Genomic DNA, 21,840 nt, shown 5'->3' on the forward strand with positions numbered 1-21,840 from the left:
AGTCTAAAACCAACTTTTTTTGGGGATTAAGTATTGGAACGGACTTACATTTTCATTTGGACTTTGGTCAGGAGAGTCTAAAACCTTTCCTCTTCTTTCCCCTGTGCAATAATTTTGGAACTGACTTATATGCTCAGTTGGGTTTTGGTCAGGAGGAAGTCTAAAACCTTGAACATTTTTTCCTTGAGCTAAAGTATTGGAAGGGACTTACATGCTCAATTGGGTTTAGGTAGGAATTGAGAATAAAACGTTCCATTTCTTTTCCCTGGGCAAAAGTATTGGAGCAGACTGACATGCTCAATTGGGTTTCAGTCAGGAGAGTGTGTATCAGCAATTCTCATTTCCTGACTGGCCGTCGGTATGGAAATGTCAACGTTGTTGTTTTGATAAGGTCATTCAGCGCTTGCTGTTTCGGATGAAATGAGATCAAAAGGTAAATTGTGAAGTCTTTGCTGTTTTTTTGCAATCTTTAGCCTCAGATTTCCTGTCAATTTCTTTGAAGACTATTCTGAGTTGTTGTTCAAAGGACCACCACAGCCCACAAGCACATCATGTGAGAGTCAGACATTGCCTTTTTCTACTTTCCTCTTGACGTCTGACTTCATAAATGTGTTGTATATTAAAAAAACATTCAAAATGAACAATTTTCCAGTTTCAAAAATATGATTATGACAATCACAATGGACGTACAAATCTAGATTGACAGTTTGATAAACTTATGAGCACAACTGCAGAATATATGCTATTAATTTGGATGGCAGAAACCTTAGCCCGACAAATTATAAGTTTGGTTAGTCTTTTTCATTTGTATATTGTTATTATTATTATTTTTATTCACTGACAGACTGATATTCCTGTAGAGCTTTTCTGGTGTGAAAAAAATAACCTGTTTGAAAAATACATGAATACATTTTTGGGGGCAAAATATTCTTTTATTTAAGTTGCATTATTTTTCTTTTTCCGTGCAGAAATTCATCCAACAAACTTTCAGCTATAAGATTTGAAAATACTAAACTGGCTGTTTTTCTAAATCTAAATTTCCACCACATAAAGGTTGGAACCACAATATTGTTGCTAGCTAGCAATTAGAAAGCTAGCACGTTAGCTGCTGCTAGCGTGCAAATCGCGAGCGCAGCATTTTGCTTTCCACCACGGTGAAGATTACAACTGAGTTGAGATGGGAGTCGTGATCTCTCTGTGGGGGAAAAAAGACATCAAATAAGAAACTTGAGAAAATAAACACTTTTTGAAGGAATACAAACATTTAATGTTGCTCGTCCTTGAAAATCACCAGGGGTTTTGCTTTGTCTTGAAGCTGAGAGTGAAAAAGTAAAAAAAAAAAAAAAAAAAAGAGTGAAAAAAAGTCATCAATCCATCATATTTAATTTGTGTAGATCGTAGGTGTCGAACTCCAGTCTTCGAGGACCGGTATCCTGCATGTTTTCAGGTTTTCTCCCACCAACACACCTTAATGAAATGATTAGCTTACTAACAAGCGCTGCAGGAGCTTGAAAATAATTCTAATCATTTGAATCAGGTGTGTTTGAGAGGGACTGTTCAAAACCATGCAGGATACCGGCCCTCAAGGACTGGAATTCGATACCTATGGTATAGATGTTCGTTATGGACAATCCGTGACTAGCACAGAAGTTAAATAACGAAGCACCGCTTAGGCTCGGATCGGGGGGGCCGTCTCTTCCTATCCCGCCCCTCCAGGTCTCGAGTTCATTGCCCACGTGACCATTGAATTCCGTCAGAAAAGAGGTAGGGAACTCCGGTTCCTCGAGAGCCACATCCTGACTGTTTTTGATGTGTATGACATTCAACACATCTGATTGGAATGATCAGGATAGTTATCAGGCTTCCAAAGGGCTTGCTGATAAGCTGATTATCCGGAGCAGGTGTGAAAGGTGAGGGAGGCATGAAAAATAGGCAGGATATGGCTCTTGAGGAACCGCAGTTCCCTACCCCTGCCACAGAAGAACAAGAGAGCCCCCTCAGAACTCTCCCCAGGAATTTCAAAAGAGTGGGTGCTCTGTGGTGCGGTTTGGTGCACAAACCGTCAGGACCCGTCCCCCCTGGCTCCGGAGGGGGTCCCCTGCGACCTGCGTCCAGGCAAGGGAAAACTGGATCCAATGTTCTTTCTCATTATAAGGGGTCCGTGGGCCGTGCTTAGTTCGGAACCTCGCCTAGGACCTGTTTTTCACGGGTGACTCCACCAGAGGTATAAAGCCCCTGATAACTTCTTCCTAGGATCGCGAAAACTCCCCCACCGCGATAAGGTGACGGCTGACCTAACAAGTCTTATTTTTTCATTGACGTCCAAATTGTCAAATACAAAATGAGAACGTAAATATAACTTGACCCTCCGTACGTAAATTTTGAGGCATTTTTTCTGTTTGTCTGTTGGTGTGATGTGAAAATTTCCCAAGTGAAAATCGGCCTCACCTGTGTAGTTATTCACGATGACGCTGATCAGCACAGCGGTGACCAGCAGACTTAAGGCCAAAAGGGAAAACGAAACCGCAAGGATGAATTCGTTTGAACTGGTAAACGGCGGCGCCACGCCTTGCGAGGAAATGAAAGGATACAAGCTTGTGAGTATTCTGGATTAAAAAAATATACATAACAGACAACAAATTGGATCTGATGAGACGTTTTCTAGCAAACTATTCCGATATTTGCATTCCACGTGTCAAATCTTTATAGGTACGGTACTTTGTGATTTTCAAACAAAAGTGGGAATGTTTACAGCACTTATAATTGATTGTATGTTTTTTGAGGCACACACAAGATTTACGATGACATATTTACCTGTGATGGGGACTTTTGTTGCGTTTGCCATAAAAATTTGCCCGCATGTGGCCACGGCACAAGAGTATGTTCCTCCATTGATTTTCGTTGGGAAAACATGATCGCATTTCTGCATGGAGCCACGTTCAAATTTCTCACATTCTTCATCAGCGTAAATGAAGCTGTGAGGCGTGTCTTCCGTCTCATGTCTGAACCAGTAAAGTTTTTGTTCATCCGTGCACGTTTTATTCCCGGAGCGAGAGAGAACCGAGCAGCGCGAGGTCACAGAGGGTCCTGCTCGGCTCTCGTCAGACCACATTTCGTGAGAGACAGAAGAGATGGATGCTTCTGCTTCTGGGATGTCTGAAACATAAAAGTAACTCTTTCAGTTCTTTTTGACAAAAACGTTTTCAATAAAATGCAATATTATTATGCACGTCAAATGGAAAAATTTTCAACTGATTTCAATGGAAAATTTTTTGATATTTTTCTGAATTCTTGTTAGGCCGCATTTCGTGAGAGACAGAAAAGACGGGTGTTTTTGCTTCTGGGAAGTCTGAAACTTAAAAGTAACTCTTTCAGTTCTTTTTGATCGATGTCAGGTAATATATGTACATACTTCAAATGGAAATTTTTTTTCAATTGATTTCAATGGAAAATTTTGTCACAATTTTCAGGATTACCTTTGACGTGGAGAAATACCCCGGTTAAAAATTTCAAAACTTGAAACAATGACGTCCAGTGGAAACAGTAGTAGACGGCCATGTCGCTTTTCTGCACTTGGTTAATGTGTAGGAGGAATTTTCCGGGCTCTTGTCTGGCCGTGATGCGACCTTTGCCCTTTGACTCGTCAGCTTCAGCTTCTTTCAGATCAAATGCTGAGCTTTGAGCTAAGAATTCCGGAAAAGCTCCAGAAACAAGCCGGATCCAAAAATGTATACTTCGAACATTGGTGCTGTTGTGGGGACATTCCAGAGAGACACTTTGTCCAACTGGTATGGTCTCTGCTGTGAAAGTGGGTCCACCTAAGCACCCTGAAACAGAACAAAAGACAAAATTTGAGAGGTTGACAAAAGACTTTTTTAACACTATTTTTTAACACTATTTAGGATGAATAATTTACCTTCAGTGATGGGTGGTTGTGTTGCATGTCCCATAAAAATCTGTCCACACATGGCCACAGCACAAGAGTACATTTGAGCATTGGAGGAGCCGATGTCCTTTGACGAAGCGAAAACGCATTTGTGCGTAGATCCCTTTTCATTAGCGTAAATGAAGCTGGGAGGTGTGTTATCTGGTCTAGCTCCGAACCAGGCAACTTTGTGTCCATTCGTACAGGTTTCATCCCCAGAACGGGAGAGGACTGCGCACTTTGAGGTCACGGAGGGTCCTGCTTGGCTCTCGTCAGACCACAAAATGACGGATGCTTCTGGCAAGTCTGAAACACAAAAATGACCCTTAGGTATTCTGGCGGATTTTTCTCTCAAAGCCAAATTATGGATTTCCGTGTTTGGGTACTGGCCAATAGGAGGGGACCACTTGGTGACAAATTTTACAAGGGAATAAGAAATGGATGAAAAAACAAGAAGTGACGTAGGTTCATTTTCGGCGTTGTTTTGTGCGAAATACAGGAAACTCTCAATACTAAGCTAAAGTTAAAAAAAGTTAAAAAAAACAAACAAACTTGGGACGAAACATGATTTTGACCTTGGTTTGTCGGTGCATTGTTTCTCAATGCCCAATAACCTAAAAACCCTGCAAAAAAAAATGAAAAATCAAATTCTATTGACCCATTTACCTTTGACAAGTAGATATGTTCCCGCCAAAAAATGTCACGTGATTAACCCATATACTGTCCATTTGAAAAAACAAGAATTGACGTAGGTTCATTTTTGATGCAATTTTCAACAAAATTCGCAGTTTTGACGCGTACAAAACAGATTAAAATTGGAACGCTGAATGCTTTGAAAGGTTGTTTTATGGATTTCAAAATGTGGTTTTCTTACGAAATTTTGACGTCGGATTTCTCGGTTGTAAATATGTAAATAGAGAAACAAGCACAAAAAATCCCCAAAATTTCACCAAGAGGTCCCATTTTTTTCGCCCCTTTGACTTTGGATGTGCAGAAATATTTCAGCCAAAAATGTCACGTGGTGAACCCATTTGAAGCTTCTTGAGTGAAAGATGTCCATCTATTTATTACCTTTGACCCGCAGAAATACTCCATTCAAAAATGTAATATTATAAGTCCATCGTGTGAATCTGAAGCAGTAGTAGACGGCCATGTCGCTTTTCCGCACTTGAGCGATTTTCAGAACAAACTTCCCCGGTTCTTGTCGGACCGCGATGCGCTCTTCGCCGTTTGACGTCACGGTCGTATGTCTGGTCAAGTCAAAACCCGTGGTCTGACCCAAAAATTCCGGGAAGGTTCCAGAAGCGAGACGGATCCAAATAAGAGCATCCTGAATTCCGGTATCGTTGCGGGGACATCCCAGGGAGACGCTTTGTCCAACTGTAGCGGTCTCGGTTTTGAAGGTAGGTCCACCTGAGCACCCTGTACGGAAGAAAAGACAAAATTGAGGTCTTGAGAAAAGTCTGGGTCGTCTCTGAGGGCGGACTTGCCTCCGTGCGGCATCAGCAGCACGACAAGAAGATGAAGCGGCGCCCGCATGTTGTCGTCGTGACAGCAAGTGAGCGGCGGCGGTTTCCTCGGAGCGCGTTCAACGTTTTCCACTCGCGTCCGACCACACCAAAGAGGAGGGGCCTATTCTGCATACGTCTCATTGGCCCGTTTCTGTGTCACCCTTTATCCTCCCCATCCACTTTTATTCACTCTAAAACAGAGGTGTCCAAACTACGGCCCGGGGGCCAATTGGGGCCCGCCATCAGCATTTTTGCGGCCCGCGGCATATGCTAAAAATACTCGATGCTGAAATAATGAATTCATTACTAAAGTCATTGATTACTTTGGTGCTTAAGTACTAATCAATTATCTTAGGTACTAAAAGGTACTCTGGTATTATAACTATGAAAGTACCAAAAAGTACCAAAAGTAATTCATGCATAAATTGATTAGTTTAATCAATTAAGCACCAAAAACAAAACAAAGGCTTACAGCTTGAAAGTTTCACTAACAACATTTAGTAACAATTTGATTCATGTTACAGTTAATTTGCTCTTGATTTGAAAAGAAAAACGCTTTGTTCCTGTCTGCCACAGCATTGAAATAACTTCATGTTCCAATTCATTTGCTCTTAATTTGAAAAAGGAAACTGTACTTGTAAAGTCATTCAAAAGCATTCAATCAGATTGCCGATACCAGCGGAAATCCTTTCAAAATCTTTTATACCAATTTAATATGAAATACAAAAAATAACCATCAAAACTTTGCTTTCAAGTGATGAATATATAAAATTGTTGCTGACAAGAAATATTGCCATTAACCAGCATTTAGCATGCTATGCTAGCAAGCTAGCTTTCAGCACGTCGGCGCAAGTTTTGAACCACGGTGAAAGTCACAGTAGAATTTAAACGGGAGTCTTCTTCTCCCTGCTGAAAAAAAAAAGTCATCAAGTAGGCAACTTTGGAAAATAAACACAACTTCTGGAAGGAATACAAACATTTAATGTCGGATATCCTTGAAAATCCGCAGGGTTCTTGCTTTGCGTTAAGGCAGATGCTGTCAATGGAAAAACATTAGAATTAGAATGTTATGAAAAAGGGGGGGTGGCAAAATGGGCGTGGCAACCAGTGAGCGACAGAATCCAGTCATTTTCAAATGGAAAGTTAGCTAAATTGATTAAATATTAACATATACATTCGATTAGTCATTGGCAAACGATTGATGACATCGCTCACTGGGCCACACCCCTTAACGCCGGACGCACAATGAATCACCTGAGTAATTTTTCGCCACGACGTTGATCAGGACGGCGATGACCAGAAGACTTAAGCCCAAGATGGAAGACAGAATCAGAAGAATTTCTCTGTGTGAGCCATCGACCGGCTTGGCTTCTTCTGAACAAATCAAAGGGGACAAGCTCGTGAAGGTCCCGCCGACACCTCTCCGCGTCCGTCCATTTGCTGCCCGTCCATTACCCTTAGATCCACCAACTACTAAATTAATAACATCCGCTATGTGTCCAGAGAAGCATCCATCCGTCTCTGTCCATCTGTCCACACACCCATCCATCAGTTCTTCAGTCCGTCCAGCCATCCGTCCGTCCATCTACATTAACGTCCTGTCCATCCGTCCGACCGTCAATCTATCTAAAGAAACATGCATCCATCTGTCCACCCATAGTAATATCCATCCACTCTTACGTCCATATTTCCGTCCGTCCGTCAGTCCATCCGTAGATTTGTCAGTCCAGCCATTTGCCCGTGTCCATAGGTTTGTCCGTCCATCCCTCCCTCCGTTTGACCGCTCCCTATTTTCCTCTCTGTCCTACCATTCATCCGTCCATCTGTTCATCCTTCCATCGTAACATCCATCCGTCATTTGGTCCGTCCTCCATTCGTTTACAGCCACAAGTGTCCGAATCCAGTCCTCGAGGGTTGGTATCCTGCAGGTTTTCCTGTTTTCTCTCCTAAACACACCTGATTAGGATCATTTTCAAGCCCCCCCAGAGCTTACTGATGAGCTCATCATTTGAATCAGGTGCGTTGAGGAGAGAAAACCGGAAAACCTGCAGGATACCGGCCCTCGAGGACTGGAGTTCCACACCTATGGCAATCCATTTGTCAGTCCGTCCACTCTTCCGTCCTTTATTCCATCCATCAATCAATAGCAACATCCACCCGTCCTTTCGTCCGTCATCGACAGGCGCTAATATCGTTCGTTTGTCCGGTGTCGCTTCAATCGCTCGGTCTGTTTGTCCATCCATCCACCCGCCCGTCGCGCGCGCTTACCATGCAGGTCCAATCTGGTCCCATTGGCAAAGATAAAGTCCCCGCACACCTCCAGCACACAGTAGTAGGTGGCGCTATCCCGCCGGCTGACATTGACAAAGAGCTTATGGATGCATCGCCCGGGGCCGGTGCCGTGGCAGTCTTCCGTTGTCTCCCCGTCGGCGCGGCTCAGGCAGGAAACCGATCCGGCTCTCAGCCAGTGCACCCTGTGCCCTCCTTCGCACGCGTCCTTCTGGTCAAAGAGCACCGAGCACAGAACGTGGACCGGGTCTCCTCGGAGCAGCGGGCCCAACTCTGATGGCCACTGCGTCAAAGTGTAGTTGGACGTCGAGGTGCCTGCGTCATCAAAAATGCTTAAAGATCCAAAAGTGACACGGGAATGCGTAAAAACGAAAACGTTCCTACGCTTTCTGAAATGCTTTCATAGAACACAAAATTTCACTGTGACAACGATTTGATTGATTACGTGGGACAAAACCATATTATAATTAGCCTAATAGCATTACATAGCCTAATAGCAGAATTTGAGCACTAATGAAAAGTAAAATGTAATTAGAATTGGTGTATGAATTTACTGACGTAATTATGCTATTTTAGGCTAAAGAAATGGAAATAACGCATGAAATGTAGGCCATTATGCTAACAGGCTAAGAAAATCTAAAATCTAGTTTGAATTAGCTTGTAAATTTAGGCCATTATGCTAACAGGCTAACAAAATCTAAAACCTAGCTTGAATTAGCTTGTAAATTTAGGCATTTATGCTAACAAAATCTTTAATCTAGTTTGAATTAGTTTGTAAATTTGGGCATTTATGCTATTAGGCTAACGAAAAGTAAAATTTAGTTGGAATTAGTGTGTGAATTTACATCATATGCTATTAGGCTAAATGGAAATAACACATAAAAGACGATTAGGCTAACAAAATCAAAAATCTAGTTCTAATTAGCTTATAAATTTAGACAATGATGCTATAAGGCTAAGGAAATGTCAAATCTAGTCACAGTTAAATTATTTGGGCAATTATGTGATTAGGCTAACAAAAGGACAAGTTGGGATTTGCATGTGAAATCAATTATGCTACAAGGCTAACGAAACGTAAAAACTTGTAATTAGCGTGTCAAATTATTTAGGAAATTATACCTTTGAGAACGAAGGGAAAACACGAGTTGGAATTAGCGTGTGAAATGATCTAGCGAAGTATGCCATTAGGCGAACGAAAGGAAAAATCTAGTCAGAATTAGCGTGTTGAGTATTTAGCCAATTGTGCTATGAGACTAACAGAAGGAAAAATGTTAAAATTAGCTTGTCAAATTATTTCAGCAATTATGCTCTGGGAGACTATCAAAATGTAACTTACTTTCCTTATTAGCCAGGCCTTGAGCCCGATCCGGTTCGGACTTGTTTTTCACAAAACAGTTGACATTGTGTTTGACATTTTTGGTAACATTTCCAAAATTCTTACCCGCCGTAATGAAAATATGCTCACGAAAACCGATTTGGAAAAAAAAAAAAAAAAGCTCCAAAAGAGGTAGAACAGAACTTACGTCTCGCTTGAAGTGACAGCATCATGCAGAAAAGAACCTTCTCGATCATTTTGGAGTGGAGAAAAAAAAAGACTGCAGAGAGCGACAATGCGCATGCCGACTGCCTTTGACCGAAGATTTCCTGTCACGTTGTGCAAACTCGACAGATTTTTCGGGTCAGTTTCAACGGAAAGCCTCTCAATGCACTTGTTGGGTGTGTACATATATATATATATATATATATATATATATATATATATATATATATATATATATATATGCAATACCCAACTATGTCAGCAGATGGCAACAAAGCAAATAGTAAAATAATAAAAGCTCGACTTCAAAATAAATACAGCAAATCCATGCTATGTCAATGCAATAGCCTGGTTATGCTTTTATTTTGAAGTTTTTCCTCAGAGCACTTGTTGTTTGTGCTGACCTGAGGTCGGGACGTACGGTGCATTCAAATGCAGTTGGACATTTCAGATGCAGAATAAAAGGCCATAGATGCATTAAACATTTGGATTTGTGGCTTCAGGTTTCTAGAATGAATCTGAACGAAAAAAACTCCCAAAAACAAACGAAAAAAAATGCTCGTGAAATGAAGTCAATGATTTACAAAACTGCAACGCAAAAACAATACAATTGAGCTTTAAGCTTATTAAATGTCCTTAAAGTTGTAGCAATCGTTTGAAATAAGTTTCTTTTATGTATACAGTTGAATTCCAGAGTAAACAAGATGGACGGACAACAAAACGAAGGCAAAACGGTGATGCGTCGAGGGACATTAAGGAAGTCACAAAGTCAATATAGTTTCAATGGTAGTTTTAATTTTTTAACATTCAACATCTGCATCATCAATCACTTGTTGTGTTTTCAACCTGGAGAACATTGAAGTGTTTGGATTGAAATGATTTTGTCTTCACATTGACGAGCTGTCCCCTTGGTGGGGGGCGGGGGGGGGGGGGGGGGGGGGGCAGGGCGGGGGGGGGGGGGGCGGGGCACAGGAAGCGCTAGCAGAAATAAACTGCGGCTGATACTGCCGGCAAAAGGGAGACTTTTGCAAAAAGCGTAAACAGAGAAGCAGAATACAGTAGTGTTTAGGGTTGTCAAATTCTGAGCATCGTGCGCTTTCTGGACTATGACCACCAGGGGGCAGTGTAATGGAAATGTCAAACTTCACATAAGCCTCAGAATCGGAACTTGTCATTTTTTTTTTTTTTTTTTTGCCGATGACGATAGATAAATAACGTTGAGAATTACTTGTGTACATGTGTTGCTCCACAGTTTTTGCCGTGTAGCATTTTACGCTAGTCTCATTAGCTTGTTTGTGGCGTTTAGCATCTTGCGTTAGCGTCAAGCTGGTGAAGCAAATTTCTCTGAGTTTCGATGTGTAAATCACATAAATTCATAGTGATTTTTTTTTCATTTTTACTCAGAAAAATTGATTAAAAAAATGTATTTTGTTGTATAATTTTAGGACCAAAGGAAATGTTTAGATTTTCTCTCGAATATGAGAAGCATTTTTTTTAAGTTCCCATGGAAATTTCCTCAAAAATTTCCATTTTCTGCAAGGCTAGCAGCGTTCCCCATTCGTACCTTGCCGTGTTTTTATTCGTGGTGGATGTGTGTGTTTTGTAGCATGTTATGTAACTTTCATTAGCTTCTCTATGGCATTTAGCAGTTTGTGTTAGCATGAAGCTAGCAAGGCAAAGATAATTACTGAAAATTTTCCTTCCCTCTGCTAGCCAAGCAGCCGTTCTCATTTTGTGTCTTGCCATTTTTTATTGGTGGTGGATATGTGTGTTTTGTAGCATGTTATGCTACTTTTATTAGCTTGTCTATGTCGTTTACATTTTGTTAGCATTAATGTAGCAATGCAAAGTCAAGCCTAGCAGCGGGCCTTGCCATGTTTTTATTGGTGTTGTATACGTGCCTTTTTTTGTAGCATGTTATGCTAGTTTCGTCAGCTTGTCTATGGCATTTAGCATTTTGTGTTAGCATTAGGCTAGCAAGGCAAAATTATGTGAGCTTCAATGCATGTGTCATTTTGTTTCAAGTTCAATATTTAACTTTTCTTTAATGAGTGATTTAATAAACTATTGTATCATGTCCAAAGGAAACATTTAATGTTTTCGCTTGAATATGAAGTCCGTTTTTTAAATATCTTGATCTTGACTTCTCATGGTAATAGTGAAAATGCTGTTTAGCTTTTTATCCGTGGTGTATACGAGTAGTGACAGGAAGTGGCTTTTTTTTTTAGGTGATGCTATTTCCTTTTTTTTTTTTAAACATGTTTATTGATTTTTGCTGGTTAAACTTCTTTTTCGAGACATCTTTGTAAATCTAGGCACTACTTCTGACTTCTGTGTTTCTCCAACAGAGTCAAGGCAGATTTTGAATTCTGAACACACTTTTTTTTTTGTATCCAGCAAACTTTGGCACATTGGCAGAATTTTTAAAGCACTGTGTATAAAAAGTGAGCTTAAAATAATGAAGCGTGAAAAAAAGCGCCATGAACATTTGGTGAAGATGTTCTCTGTTGTTGCCATGGTGATCATAGATCACCTGATTTTTTTTTTTTTTATTTATATGCTTGGTGGACCAGCCTGGTAAGCTTTAACGTCATGTTAGCATTAGCACCGGTGCTAATGTTTCTGTTCTGTTTGTAGACATTTTCACAATTTGTTACTGTTGTCCTGTTTTGCTGGAAATTAATTTTTTATTTTAAATTAGCGTGTTGTGAAGATGCTTAGCTGAAATGAAGAAGTATAGGATTTAAAAATGACTACTTTTCAGACTTTTTTGAGGTATCCTGTTTACTTGATTTTTTTTTTTTTTAATTCAAAGTTTTTATGGTTTTTGGCTATCTTTTCACTTCTTTTGTTTGGTGGAATTATGGCTTGAAAATGTTAGAAAATACATCTCTGTAAAAAAAGAAGGGGTCTAAAAGGTGAGGAAGACGTCCATTTTTTTGGTGAGGGGAGGGGGAGCTAGGCACGTACGGTTCCCTGTTTAGGCCAAAAAGGTGTGAGCCAACTTTCATTCTCCACAACACGAAGTGTCCAAAGATCATGCAAAAATACACTAAATATACAATTAATTGGATTAGGGTATAATTTCGATATGATTTGTACATACATATAATTTCATATACTTTTTTTTTTAAAGGAATGTTAATTTTGCGGTGTATTTTTTTTCTTACGAGGTACAAAATATCATTCTATGCAACACGTTATATAATCAACATATTTAAAAAAAAACAAGTCATCAGTCCTTATGGTCTTTTAGAAGAAGAAAATTCATAATAAAAATAAGTTCTATGCTTTTTTTCCCCCTTCTTACTTGTATCTTACAATATATTTCTTTTTACACGCGCACACACACGCACACAACACACGCACGCACGCGTCCACATTGCGGTTGCTCGGGTGGACGTGTAAACAAAATTTCACAAGGGGCACCTGGCGCAGGCGCACTCCAGGGCCGTCTCCATGTCCTCGGAGTAGGAGGAGCCGTCGGTGCAGCGGAACAGGACCTTCCTCCGCCGGCTCTTGCTGACGCCGCAGCAGAAGCCGGGCGGCGCCGCCGCCTGGCACGAGCGGGGGCACTCCACGCGCGGGATCTTGCTGGCCGACGTGCACGTGCGCAGGGCCTGGTGCCGCCTCAGGTGCTCGCGCACCGGCTCGCCCTCGCACCTCAGCTCTGCGCGCGGGACGCCAAAACGCCGGCTTCAATTTACATGCCGGGTGACCGACCACGAAAAGAGACGTGCGTTCAAGTAAACGTATATATATATATATATATATATATATATATATATATATATATATATATATATATATATATATATATATATATATATATATATAATTGCATATGTAAATGATATCCATAGATACATAAATACACATATGCTAATATATTTATACACATATGCACACATATTTGCATATATTTAAATTCATACAGTATGAGTGTATATATAATTATATATGTATATATATACATATGTTATGAACATATACTGTATGTACATTATGTTACGTTTGTGAAATTTATACATATTGCTTAGAAATGGCAAAAGATGGCATCAAAAGCGCTACTTTTGTAAAATGAAGATCCTCCATTCACTTTATCATAGTTCCTTGGCACCACAAATTGGCCAGTTCAACCAAAAAATGTGTACGTCTGTAAGACTCGCAATATGAAATTGTTTACACCAAACAAACACCAAACACTCCACCTCATTTAGGACCAGCCAATTTTACATTCTACTTTTGTTTAACATTTGAAAAAAACAGTAAAAATATTTTGATAACCGAATATAGTCTGGTGAATGCTAATCCAATATAGTTTCGTGACTTCTAATTGAAAAGACTCATGGGTGCTCACCGGATTCACAGGTGGGCCCGGCATAGCCGGGCAGACAGTTGCAGACGGGCTGGCCGCCTTCGGAGAGCGCGCACTCGCCGTGGCCGCAGCGCTGCCCCCTGCAGGCGGCGGGCTCCTGCTGCCGCTCGCACAGCTGGCCCTGGTAGCCCTCGTCGCACTCGCAGCTGTACGACGCCCCCTTGGCCACGCACGATCCGTGAACACATCTGTTAATCACAAAGTCAAAAAAATTCAGCCCGGTTTTATAAAGTCATCTCGCAGGCCGGATTGAACCCGTTTGCGGGCCGGAACCGGCCCGCGGGCCGTATGTTTGACACCCCACATAGAAACAAATATATAGCATTTTGGCTGCTGTATATGAACCACTAAACACTTCCTCTCGAATCACTGGCTAGCTAGCGTGACGACACACCTGACGTTGGCGTCGTTAGCGCGTTAGCATAAACAGACAGTCCTTCGCATGACCTTAAAGTAGACTTAAGTAACCGTACATGCTCAAAACTAGCCAAAAATATTGTTACTCCTGTGAACTTGTAAATAAATATAAAATGAAAACATACAAATAAAACGAACTATACAAAATTCTGTGACCACACCGCCGACACAACGGCACCACCTCAAGGCGAACAAATGAACTGCATTCATATTGTCAACCGTTACGATTTATATGATTGATTTAGAGGATTTAAGTGTTTCTTTGGCGGGCGTGTAACAGATTCGGCTATTTACATGTAAAAAAGCGCAACAAGAGTTACAACAATTAATTTTGAAAGTAGCGGCACCGCTGGATTTGTGTGCCCACCTGCTGCCCTGGCAAGGATTGGGCGCGGCGGCCTGTTCGCACAAAGTCCCGCTGCGTCCCGGCGGGCACTGACAGGTGACGCCCATCTCGCCGCCCTCTCTGCACGTCCCCTGCGCGCAAACGCTGCATGAGTGGCAGCCCACCAGGACGCCATCGCCCTGCGGGAAGGACAAAAGAAAATGGTCCAATTTCACTCCATCGGGACAAAAAATAGTTTATTTACTAGAAATAATATTATCATTGTTCATTTGTTATATACGCTAGCTAGTGAAATGAAGCGACAGGCAGAATCGTTTCTCCGTTAGGGGGCAGTAGGTGTAATTAACGTAAGTAGCCACTAGAGGGTGACACAGGAGTGGTTTTTAACGCGTCTGACTCCAAAACCAAACAAATCTTGCTCATGAGTATTTAAAAAAGAAATTTAAACAAGATCCTCCTGCAAAGGGTTCAAGAAAGATTTACGTATTCAAATATTGAATTTAAATTAATTTAATTTAAGTATTGAATTGAATTTTTCTTCGATTTTCACAAAATTAACATATTTCCTAACTTCTTCTTTGGCATTTTTAGTTATCGATCATAAAACTGGTCCGGGGTGGGGGCTTTAGTGAATGCTGGACCAGCGAAAAAAAAAAAATATAAGTTACCCGCGTCTGGTACTTGGTACATGTACTACTTGAGTTGAGTACCAGTTCCGGTATCGTGCGAAAAAGTATTATCAAACATCCCTAGTTGTCTATTTCTGTTGCGCATTTCGCCGGGAATCGAACAAGGAACCGCGACGCGGCAATCCTACCTTTCCCTCGACCGGTCGGCCTCCCGTGACCCGGCGGCTCAGGTCCTGCTTCTCCCCGTTGATTTGAACGTTATGGACGCAGCCGTTGAAGGACTGAGGCGATCGATCGGGACCGTTGCGGAACCCGGCGGCCGGCACCTGGTAGGGCGCGCCTGGACGCCGCCGCACGCGAAAAAACAAATCTCACTCGGGAGGGAAGAGTCTCGTCTTCGCCGCGTCCTCGGAAGCGGGCGCGCGGCTCGGCTCGCGTCGCGGCCGACGTCTGGGCGCCACAAAACGCACGCGGTTTTCTGCAAATGTTTTTCTAGGCGTGCGCGCGTACCTCCGACGTAAAGCTGCGTGTTGTGGTCCACGGAGGGTTGGCGCGCCAGCTTGCCCAGGCTCTTGGGGGCGCCGTTGTCCACCACCAGGCTGAGCGAGTGGTTCTGAATCAACAGCTCCACCGTGTGGAAAAGACCGTCGTTGACAGACTCCACGCTGGCGGAAAAACAGAAGAGGGGCGGGCTTTAGTCTGCTTCCAATTATGACAAATTACCGCCGAATTCGAGACGAGAGAGGAGGAAATTGCCGGACGCGAAACATACGTTAAACATTTTCGGGCCCGGCGTTTACTCTTTGCTTTGTTTGCAAATCGACCGACAAGTTCAATAAAAAAGAAGAGGAAAGGAATCCCCCACTAACCTCAAATGTCAATTAATGCCCAAACAAAAACAAAGTCGAGTTACCTTTACATGCCACAAGGTGGCAGCAAAGCACTTAAGACTAAACGTTCAATTCCAAAGACACATTTTGATGTCATTAAATAAGAGTACAGATATTCCATTTCTGGTGCTTAATTATGTATAAATTTCTTCCAAAAAAGGGTCTGAAACGTGGTACTAAATGAATTATTCAGGATTAGATAAATACATGAGATATGGATAGATAAAGGATTAATTAATGAATTAAACAAAATAAATGAAAGCATTAAAATAATAAACCAAAAGTAATACATAATAAAAATAACAAATATTAAAAATAAGTTATATAAAAAATTATAAATATAAATTAGCCATGTTGAAATAAAAAAAAAAAAAATATATATATATATATATATATATATATATATATATATATATATATATATATATATATATATATATATATATATATATACACACACACACACACACACACACAAAGCTAAGAAGCAACCACACAAATTTCCTCCCTCACTTCAACATTGATGCTTGACACCGCACCAAGATGCCACCAGAGGGCAACAACGCAATATTTTCTAGTAAATCAGTTTGGCCTGTTTTGCTGCCCAATCCTCCTCCCTGAGACCCTTGCTCTCCCCTCGGAAACAAACCCTCACCTCCCCAAATAAACAAATGTTATTGCGGTGGACCTGGGGCTATGGTCAAGGATGGGGAAACTGTGAACAATTTTAAAAGAGCAGTCAGCGCCAGTAGAAAACCCGATGGGTCCTGCAAAAAAAAAAAAAAAACTGACGCCTTGACTCAAATACATGTCACTTTTCAAGTGAAGAGCAAATTAATTGGAACATGATGCGACTTATTGATAATCTGATTTATAGCATACCATTTTGTCCGTATTTTTTTCTACTTTAATGGCGCTTATTACCGTAACAGGAAGACCACGTGTTCTTTTCAAACTAAGAGAAAATTAATTGAAACACGAAGCAACTAAAGTGACTGCTGTTATCTACGGATGCCCACTTTTGTTAAGAAATCATTTTTCAGTGGACGAGCTGAAAACAAAACAGATGACGTTACACAAGATATCCAAGTCGGAATCGCAAATTAAAACGCGTGTGTGTTGACTCATGAAACAAGAGTTTTAATGTGTTTGAATAGTTCGGAACATCAGCACGCTAACTCATTTTGACTTTCCCCTCCTCAGTGATTTCCCTGTTTTTTTTCGAGGCATAAAACCTAGCATTTTAACAGGGGTGTGTAGACTTTTAAACCCTCTATAAATCCAGACGCGAAGTCATAAAAAAAGACCCCTGCTGATTTTTAACTGCGAGCAAGGACTACTCGGAGCCAAATTTCAAACTGACGTTTTTTTTGCTCTCAATCCGAATTAAACAATTTTGAGAGACGCGCGGCATCCTCAGAAAAAAAAAACCTCCATGACCTTTTGCACCCCGTGTGTGAGGAATTGAGGTTCACCCCCGCTAAGTGGTTTTCGCTGGAGGGGTGACAGCCAGCCAGCCAGCCAGGCAGAGAGACAGTGGTTTGGCACGGCTGAGAGGAAGGCGAGGGGGCGGGGGGGTTGTTGAAAGAAAATCAGGGGATCGGGGCTTCGGTTTTACTATGAAAAATCCAAAAACTAAGTGGACGCAAAAACGTAGCTTTTGTTGTGTTAGCTAAGTAGCTTAGGAGCCTCGCATTAAATTTGATTGACAAGTTTATACGTTGTTCGGATTACAAACGTTTCTAGTCTGCCGAATATATAGATATTTTGAGCGCAAAACATCCATTTCCTTAGGGATGGCCAGACTAGCTTAACGCTAACGCATAATCGGAAATCCATTTACGTCATAATTAGCGTCGTTTTGCCGATTTACAAGCCTTTAAACAACAAATATTTGCACTTATATTCTTTATCCTCTGAGAAAAATGCTATTTTATAATAACCTAGATTACATGCATATATTCTTTATCCTCTGTGAAATATGCTATTTTATTATTAGCTCAATCACGTGCATATATTCTTTATCCTCTGAGAAAATGCTATTTTATAATAACCTAGATTACATGCATATATTCTTTATCCTCTGTGAAAAATGCTTTTTTATAATACCCTCAATCACATGCATATATTCTTTATCCTCTGTGAAAAACGCTATTTTAGAATAACCTCAAGTGGAGTGACATGTTGACATAATTTCAATCACATGCATATATTCTTTATCCTCTGTGAAAAATGCTATAATAACCTCAATCATGTGCATATATTCTTTATCCTCTGTGAAAACTGCTATTTTATAATACCCTCAATCACGTGCATATATTCTTTATCCTCTGTGAAAAACGCTATTTTATAATAACCTCAATCACGTGCATATATTCTTTATACTCTGTGAAAAATGCTATTTTATAATAACCTCAATCGCGTGCATATATTCTTTATCCTCTGTGAAAAATGCTATTTTATAATAACCTCAATCGCGTGCATATATTCTTTATCCTCTGTGAAAAATGCTATTTTATCATAACCTAGATTACATGCATATATTCTTTATCCTCTGTGAAATATGCTATTTTATAATAACCTCAAGTGGAATGACATGACATAATAACCTCAATCACATGCATGTATTCTTTATCCTCTGTGAAAAATGCTATTTTATTATTAGCTCAATCACGTGCATATATTCTTTATCCTCTGAAAAAAATGCTATTTTATAATAACCTAGATTACATGCATATATTCTTTATCCTCTGTGAAAACTGCTATTTTATAATACCCTCAATCACGTGCATATATTCTTTATCCTCTGTGAAAAACGCTATTTTATAATACCCTCAATCACATGCATATATTCTTTATCCTCTGTGAAAAATGCTATTTTATAATAACCTCAATCACGTGCATATATTCTTTATCCTCTGTGAAAAATGCTATTTTATAATAACCAAGATTACATGCATATATTCTTTATCCTCTGTGAAAAATGCTATAATAACCGCAATCATGTGCATATATTCTTTATCCTCTGTGAAAAATGCTATTTTATAATACCCTCAATCACGTGCATATATTCTTTATCCTCTGTGAAAAATGCAATTTTATAATTAGCTCAATCACGTGCATATATTCTTTATCCTCTGTGAAAAATGCTATTTTATAATAACCTCAATCGCATGCATATATTCTTTATCCTCTGTGAAAAATGCTATTTTATAATAACCTCAATCGCGTGCATATATTCTTTATCCTCTGTGAAAATTTTAAAATTTTCCTTTCAGACTCCCAAATTTTGCGGATGCGTGTTTGTCTCCGATCAGCCGGCGACCAGTCCAGGGCGTCCCGGATTTTTGGTCCGCATCCGCGTTGGATCAGCCAAGCAAACAAACCGCACGGCTAAAAGCGTCGCGGCGCGATCGCTAGCGGCCGTACAAAGCACATACTTGTGTCAGTGTCGGAGAAGTCAAACAAACTACAAAGTCCGGCAAAAATAGTTCCGACACGAACTATGTTATTCTTTTTTTTTTTCCCTCCTCTCAACACACCCATGTACACGTCATGGTGTCGACCCGCGTTAACCGCAACACAAACACACGTTTAAACCCATTTTGCCCAATTTATCCTCATCTATAATTGGTTCAGGGTGTTACTTGGATTATGGAGACGCTCATGCGTTACATCAACAATGACAGATGACTTCCTGCAAAAAAAAAAAAAAAAAAATTCGACCTCGTTGAGCCTTTTTCTGAGAGACAAAGCAGGCGTCTATGTGCGTCGCATTAGCCACTGTGTAACTTAATAACGCGAAAGCCTCCGAGAACTCGCCGCGCTCATTCGATTGGCCTTTTTCCATCGGTCAGAATCCATGCGCTTATCTTTCCAAACCAAAATTTCATATTTTTTGTTTTGTTTTCAAATAGACAAACAGGAGCGTGCGTGATCTAATCCAATTCTAATAAAAAAAAAAAAAAAACATCTAAATGAATGTTTTTTTAATGCAGTGCTAGGAACAGCTACAGCTTTCTTTTCAAATTAAGAGCAAATGAATTGGAACATGAGGCAGCTTCTTCCCAAATTGCATTAAAGTGACTTGTTTGCCACATTGTATATTTTGTTTTTCAATTTAGTTTTTATTAGATTTTTTTATTGTATGCTTTTATTTTTTTAGTTTTAGTTTCGTTTTATTCTAATTTAATCAAAAATGCTGTGTCAAGAAGGATACTTTTTCCTTTCAAATGTAGAGCTAATTATTTGGAGCATAATTGTGATTCTTTTGTGAAATGTTGCATCACTTTGTCTTTTCAATGCGCTGACAGGAACAGGAGTTTTCTTTACAAATTAAGAGCTAATTATTTGGAAAATGAAGTAACCTTGCTCAATGGTGTTACAGTGACTCCTTTACGAAACGTTGCACGCTTTATCTCGTTCAATTTTAATCTATTTTATCTGATCTATTTGAATGCTACAAGGAGCATGGTATCTTTTCGAATGAAGAGAAAATGAATTGGAACATGAAGCCATTTGCTGTTAGAGTGAGATGTTACACAACCCGCAAAGTTTATTAAATCAGACGCGGATGACGTGGCAAATTTAAGTCTTTGCTTTCCCATCCCAAGATGCTTTGCGGTTAAGGCTTACTTGGCTGAAAAAAAATACAAAAAAACGGCTCGTTAGGCAATTTACTAAAAACGCACCGGAGAAAATACACACACACGCACACTTCACAAACTTACACAAACGGGTGGAAAAAAAAAAGCGGCTCCTTAAAATCCAAAACGAATTACTCTCAAGCCAGATGTCATTACAAATAATTGACTTTATCTCAAGCAGCCTCGCAAAATATATATTTGGATTAGCTCCACTTACACTGTTCAATCTAATTAGGAGGCGCTGTTATTTTCCTGGCCTGGATTTGTTGCTTATTTATGAAAAAACAGCCAATGTTGATGCAACGCTTGTTTGTCTTGCCTGTACGTACAAGCCAGTCGCCGTGCGTGTGTGTGTGCGCGCGCGCGCGAGCAGCCCGAGCTGATTAACGTGACACGGAACAGGCACGCCAGCCCGTCCCGGCATTACCGTGGTAACCGCGATGAGTTGTCGCCCAGACGGCACGGCTGCTTTGCTCGCTTTGCTGCTTATTGCTTATTGTTTGCAAAACGTTGTACGCCCTGTGATGTTACGTTGTAATGTATCCAAAGCATTTTATTTCAGTGAGAGGAACGGTAAAATGTCCCTCTCAAATTAAGAGCAAATAAACTGGAACATGCAGCAACTTGGTTACATTTTGCTGTGGTGATTTTTGCAAAACGTTGCATGTCCTTGTGATGTTACATTGTAATGTAATCCAAAGCATTTTATTTCAGTGAGAGGAATGGTAAAATGTCCCTCTCAAATTAAGAGCAAATAAACTGGAACATGCAGCAACTTGGTTACATTTTGCTGTGGTGATTTTTGCAAAACGTTGCATGCTCTTGTGATGTTACATTGTAATGTAATCCAAAGCATTTTATTTCAGTGAGAGGAACAGGAAAATGTCCCTCTCAAATTAAGAGCAAATAAACTGGAACATGAAGCAACTTGATGTTAAATTTTGCTGTAGTATAATAAAGTATACCTAAATTTTCTTAGGTTTAATCAAATCTAATGCAGTGTAATGCTAAGAGAGGAACAGCACATTTTCCCCTTTCAAACTAAGAGCAAAAAAATTGGAGCATGAAGCAACTTATCGCTGAATTGTGTTAGAGTGACATTTGCAAGAACTTGGTATGCCTTAACTTTGCCTTTTTTAATGCTATGACAAGTCCAGTAGAATTATTTTCAATTTAAGAGCACATTAATTGGAACATGAAGCCATTTGTTGCTATTTTGCGTTATCGTGCCATTGAAAACCTTTCTATGCATTTATTTTGTTCATTTTA

General features: G+C 40.2%; 3 protein-coding genes across 5 annotated transcripts in view; all 3 read right to left on the reverse strand.

Moving 5' to 3' along the window:
• Positions 1–1,004: 1,004 nt before the first annotated feature.
• LOC148413413 (uncharacterized) lies at positions 1,005–5,578 on the reverse strand. Its single transcript, XM_088431710.1, has 8 exons — positions 5,416–5,578; positions 4,997–5,347; positions 3,917–4,231; positions 3,477–3,827; positions 2,815–3,156; positions 2,449–2,568; positions 1,263–1,315; positions 1,005–1,195 (listed from the first exon to the last, which is right to left on the reverse strand). The coding sequence occupies exons 1-8, from the start codon at positions 5,462–5,464 to the stop codon at positions 1,112–1,114; spliced, it is 1,665 nt and encodes a 554-aa protein (XP_088287836.1). The 5' UTR covers positions 5,465–5,578; the 3' UTR covers positions 1,005–1,111.
• A 341-nt stretch (positions 5,579–5,919) lies between these two features.
• Positions 5,920–9,346, reverse strand: LOC148413414 (uncharacterized). Of its 2 annotated transcripts, none has more exons than XM_088431888.1 (5): positions 9,249–9,346; positions 7,705–8,040; positions 6,691–6,810; positions 6,414–6,472; positions 5,920–6,342 (listed from the first exon to the last, which is right to left on the reverse strand). In XM_088431888.1, the coding sequence occupies exons 1-5, from the start codon at positions 9,295–9,297 to the stop codon at positions 6,265–6,267; spliced, it is 642 nt and encodes a 213-aa protein (XP_088288014.1). In that variant the 5' UTR covers positions 9,298–9,346; the 3' UTR covers positions 5,920–6,264. The 2 variants fall into 2 exon arrangements, with proteins under 2 accessions (XP_088288014.1, XP_088288013.1); XM_088431887.1 differs by having other exon boundaries at positions 5,920–6,345.
• Positions 9,347–10,038: 692 nt separating this feature from the next.
• Positions 10,039–21,840, reverse strand: part of slit3 (slit homolog 3 (Drosophila)) — a 194,085-nt gene continuing 182,283 nt past the window's right edge. For both annotated transcript variants that reach the window (XM_088431401.1, XM_088431403.1), the window contains 5 exons: positions 15,546–15,700; positions 15,224–15,375; positions 14,428–14,585; positions 13,626–13,831; positions 10,039–12,935 (listed from right to left, as the gene is read on the reverse strand). In XM_088431401.1, the coding sequence (XP_088287527.1) occupies positions 12,682–12,935; positions 13,626–13,831; positions 14,428–14,585; positions 15,224–15,375; positions 15,546–15,700 (925 nt within the window). In that variant the 3' untranslated portion in view covers positions 10,039–12,681. The remainder of the gene's footprint in view (positions 12,936–13,625; positions 13,832–14,427; positions 14,586–15,223; positions 15,376–15,545; positions 15,701–21,840) is intronic.

This window comes from Hippichthys cyanospilos, chromosome 13 (genome assembly GCF_059441005.1).
Source record: "Hippichthys cyanospilos isolate Australia breed blue-spotted pipefish chromosome 13, RoL_Hcya_1.0, whole genome shotgun sequence".
Lineage (NCBI taxonomy): Eukaryota > Metazoa > Chordata > Actinopteri > Syngnathiformes > Syngnathidae > Hippichthys > Hippichthys cyanospilos.

Coding starts and splice junctions, on each gene's coding strand:
- LOC148413414 (XM_088431887.1), bottom strand. CDS start 9,297: ATGATCGAGAAGGTTCTTTTCTGCATGATGCTGTCACTTCAAGCGAGA. Junction 8,041..9,248: donor GCTGTCACTTCAAGCGAGAC/GTAAGTTCTGTT, acceptor TTGATGACGCAG/GCACCTCGACGTCCAACTAC. Junction 6,811..7,704: donor GACCAGATTGGACCTGCATG/GTAAGCGCGCGC, acceptor TGATTTGTTCAG/AAGAAGCCAAGCCGGTCGAT.
- LOC148413413 (XM_088431710.1), bottom strand. CDS start 5,464: ATGCGGGCGCCGCTTCATCTTCTTGTCGTGCTGCTGATGCCGCACGGA. Junction 5,348..5,415: donor GCTGCTGATGCCGCACGGAG/GCAAGTCCGCCC, acceptor TCTTCCGTACAG/GGTGCTCAGGTGGACCTACC. Junction 2,569..2,814: donor AACAAAAGTCCCCATCACAG/GTAAATATGTCA, acceptor TTTCCTCGCAAG/GCGTGGCGCCGCCGTTTACC.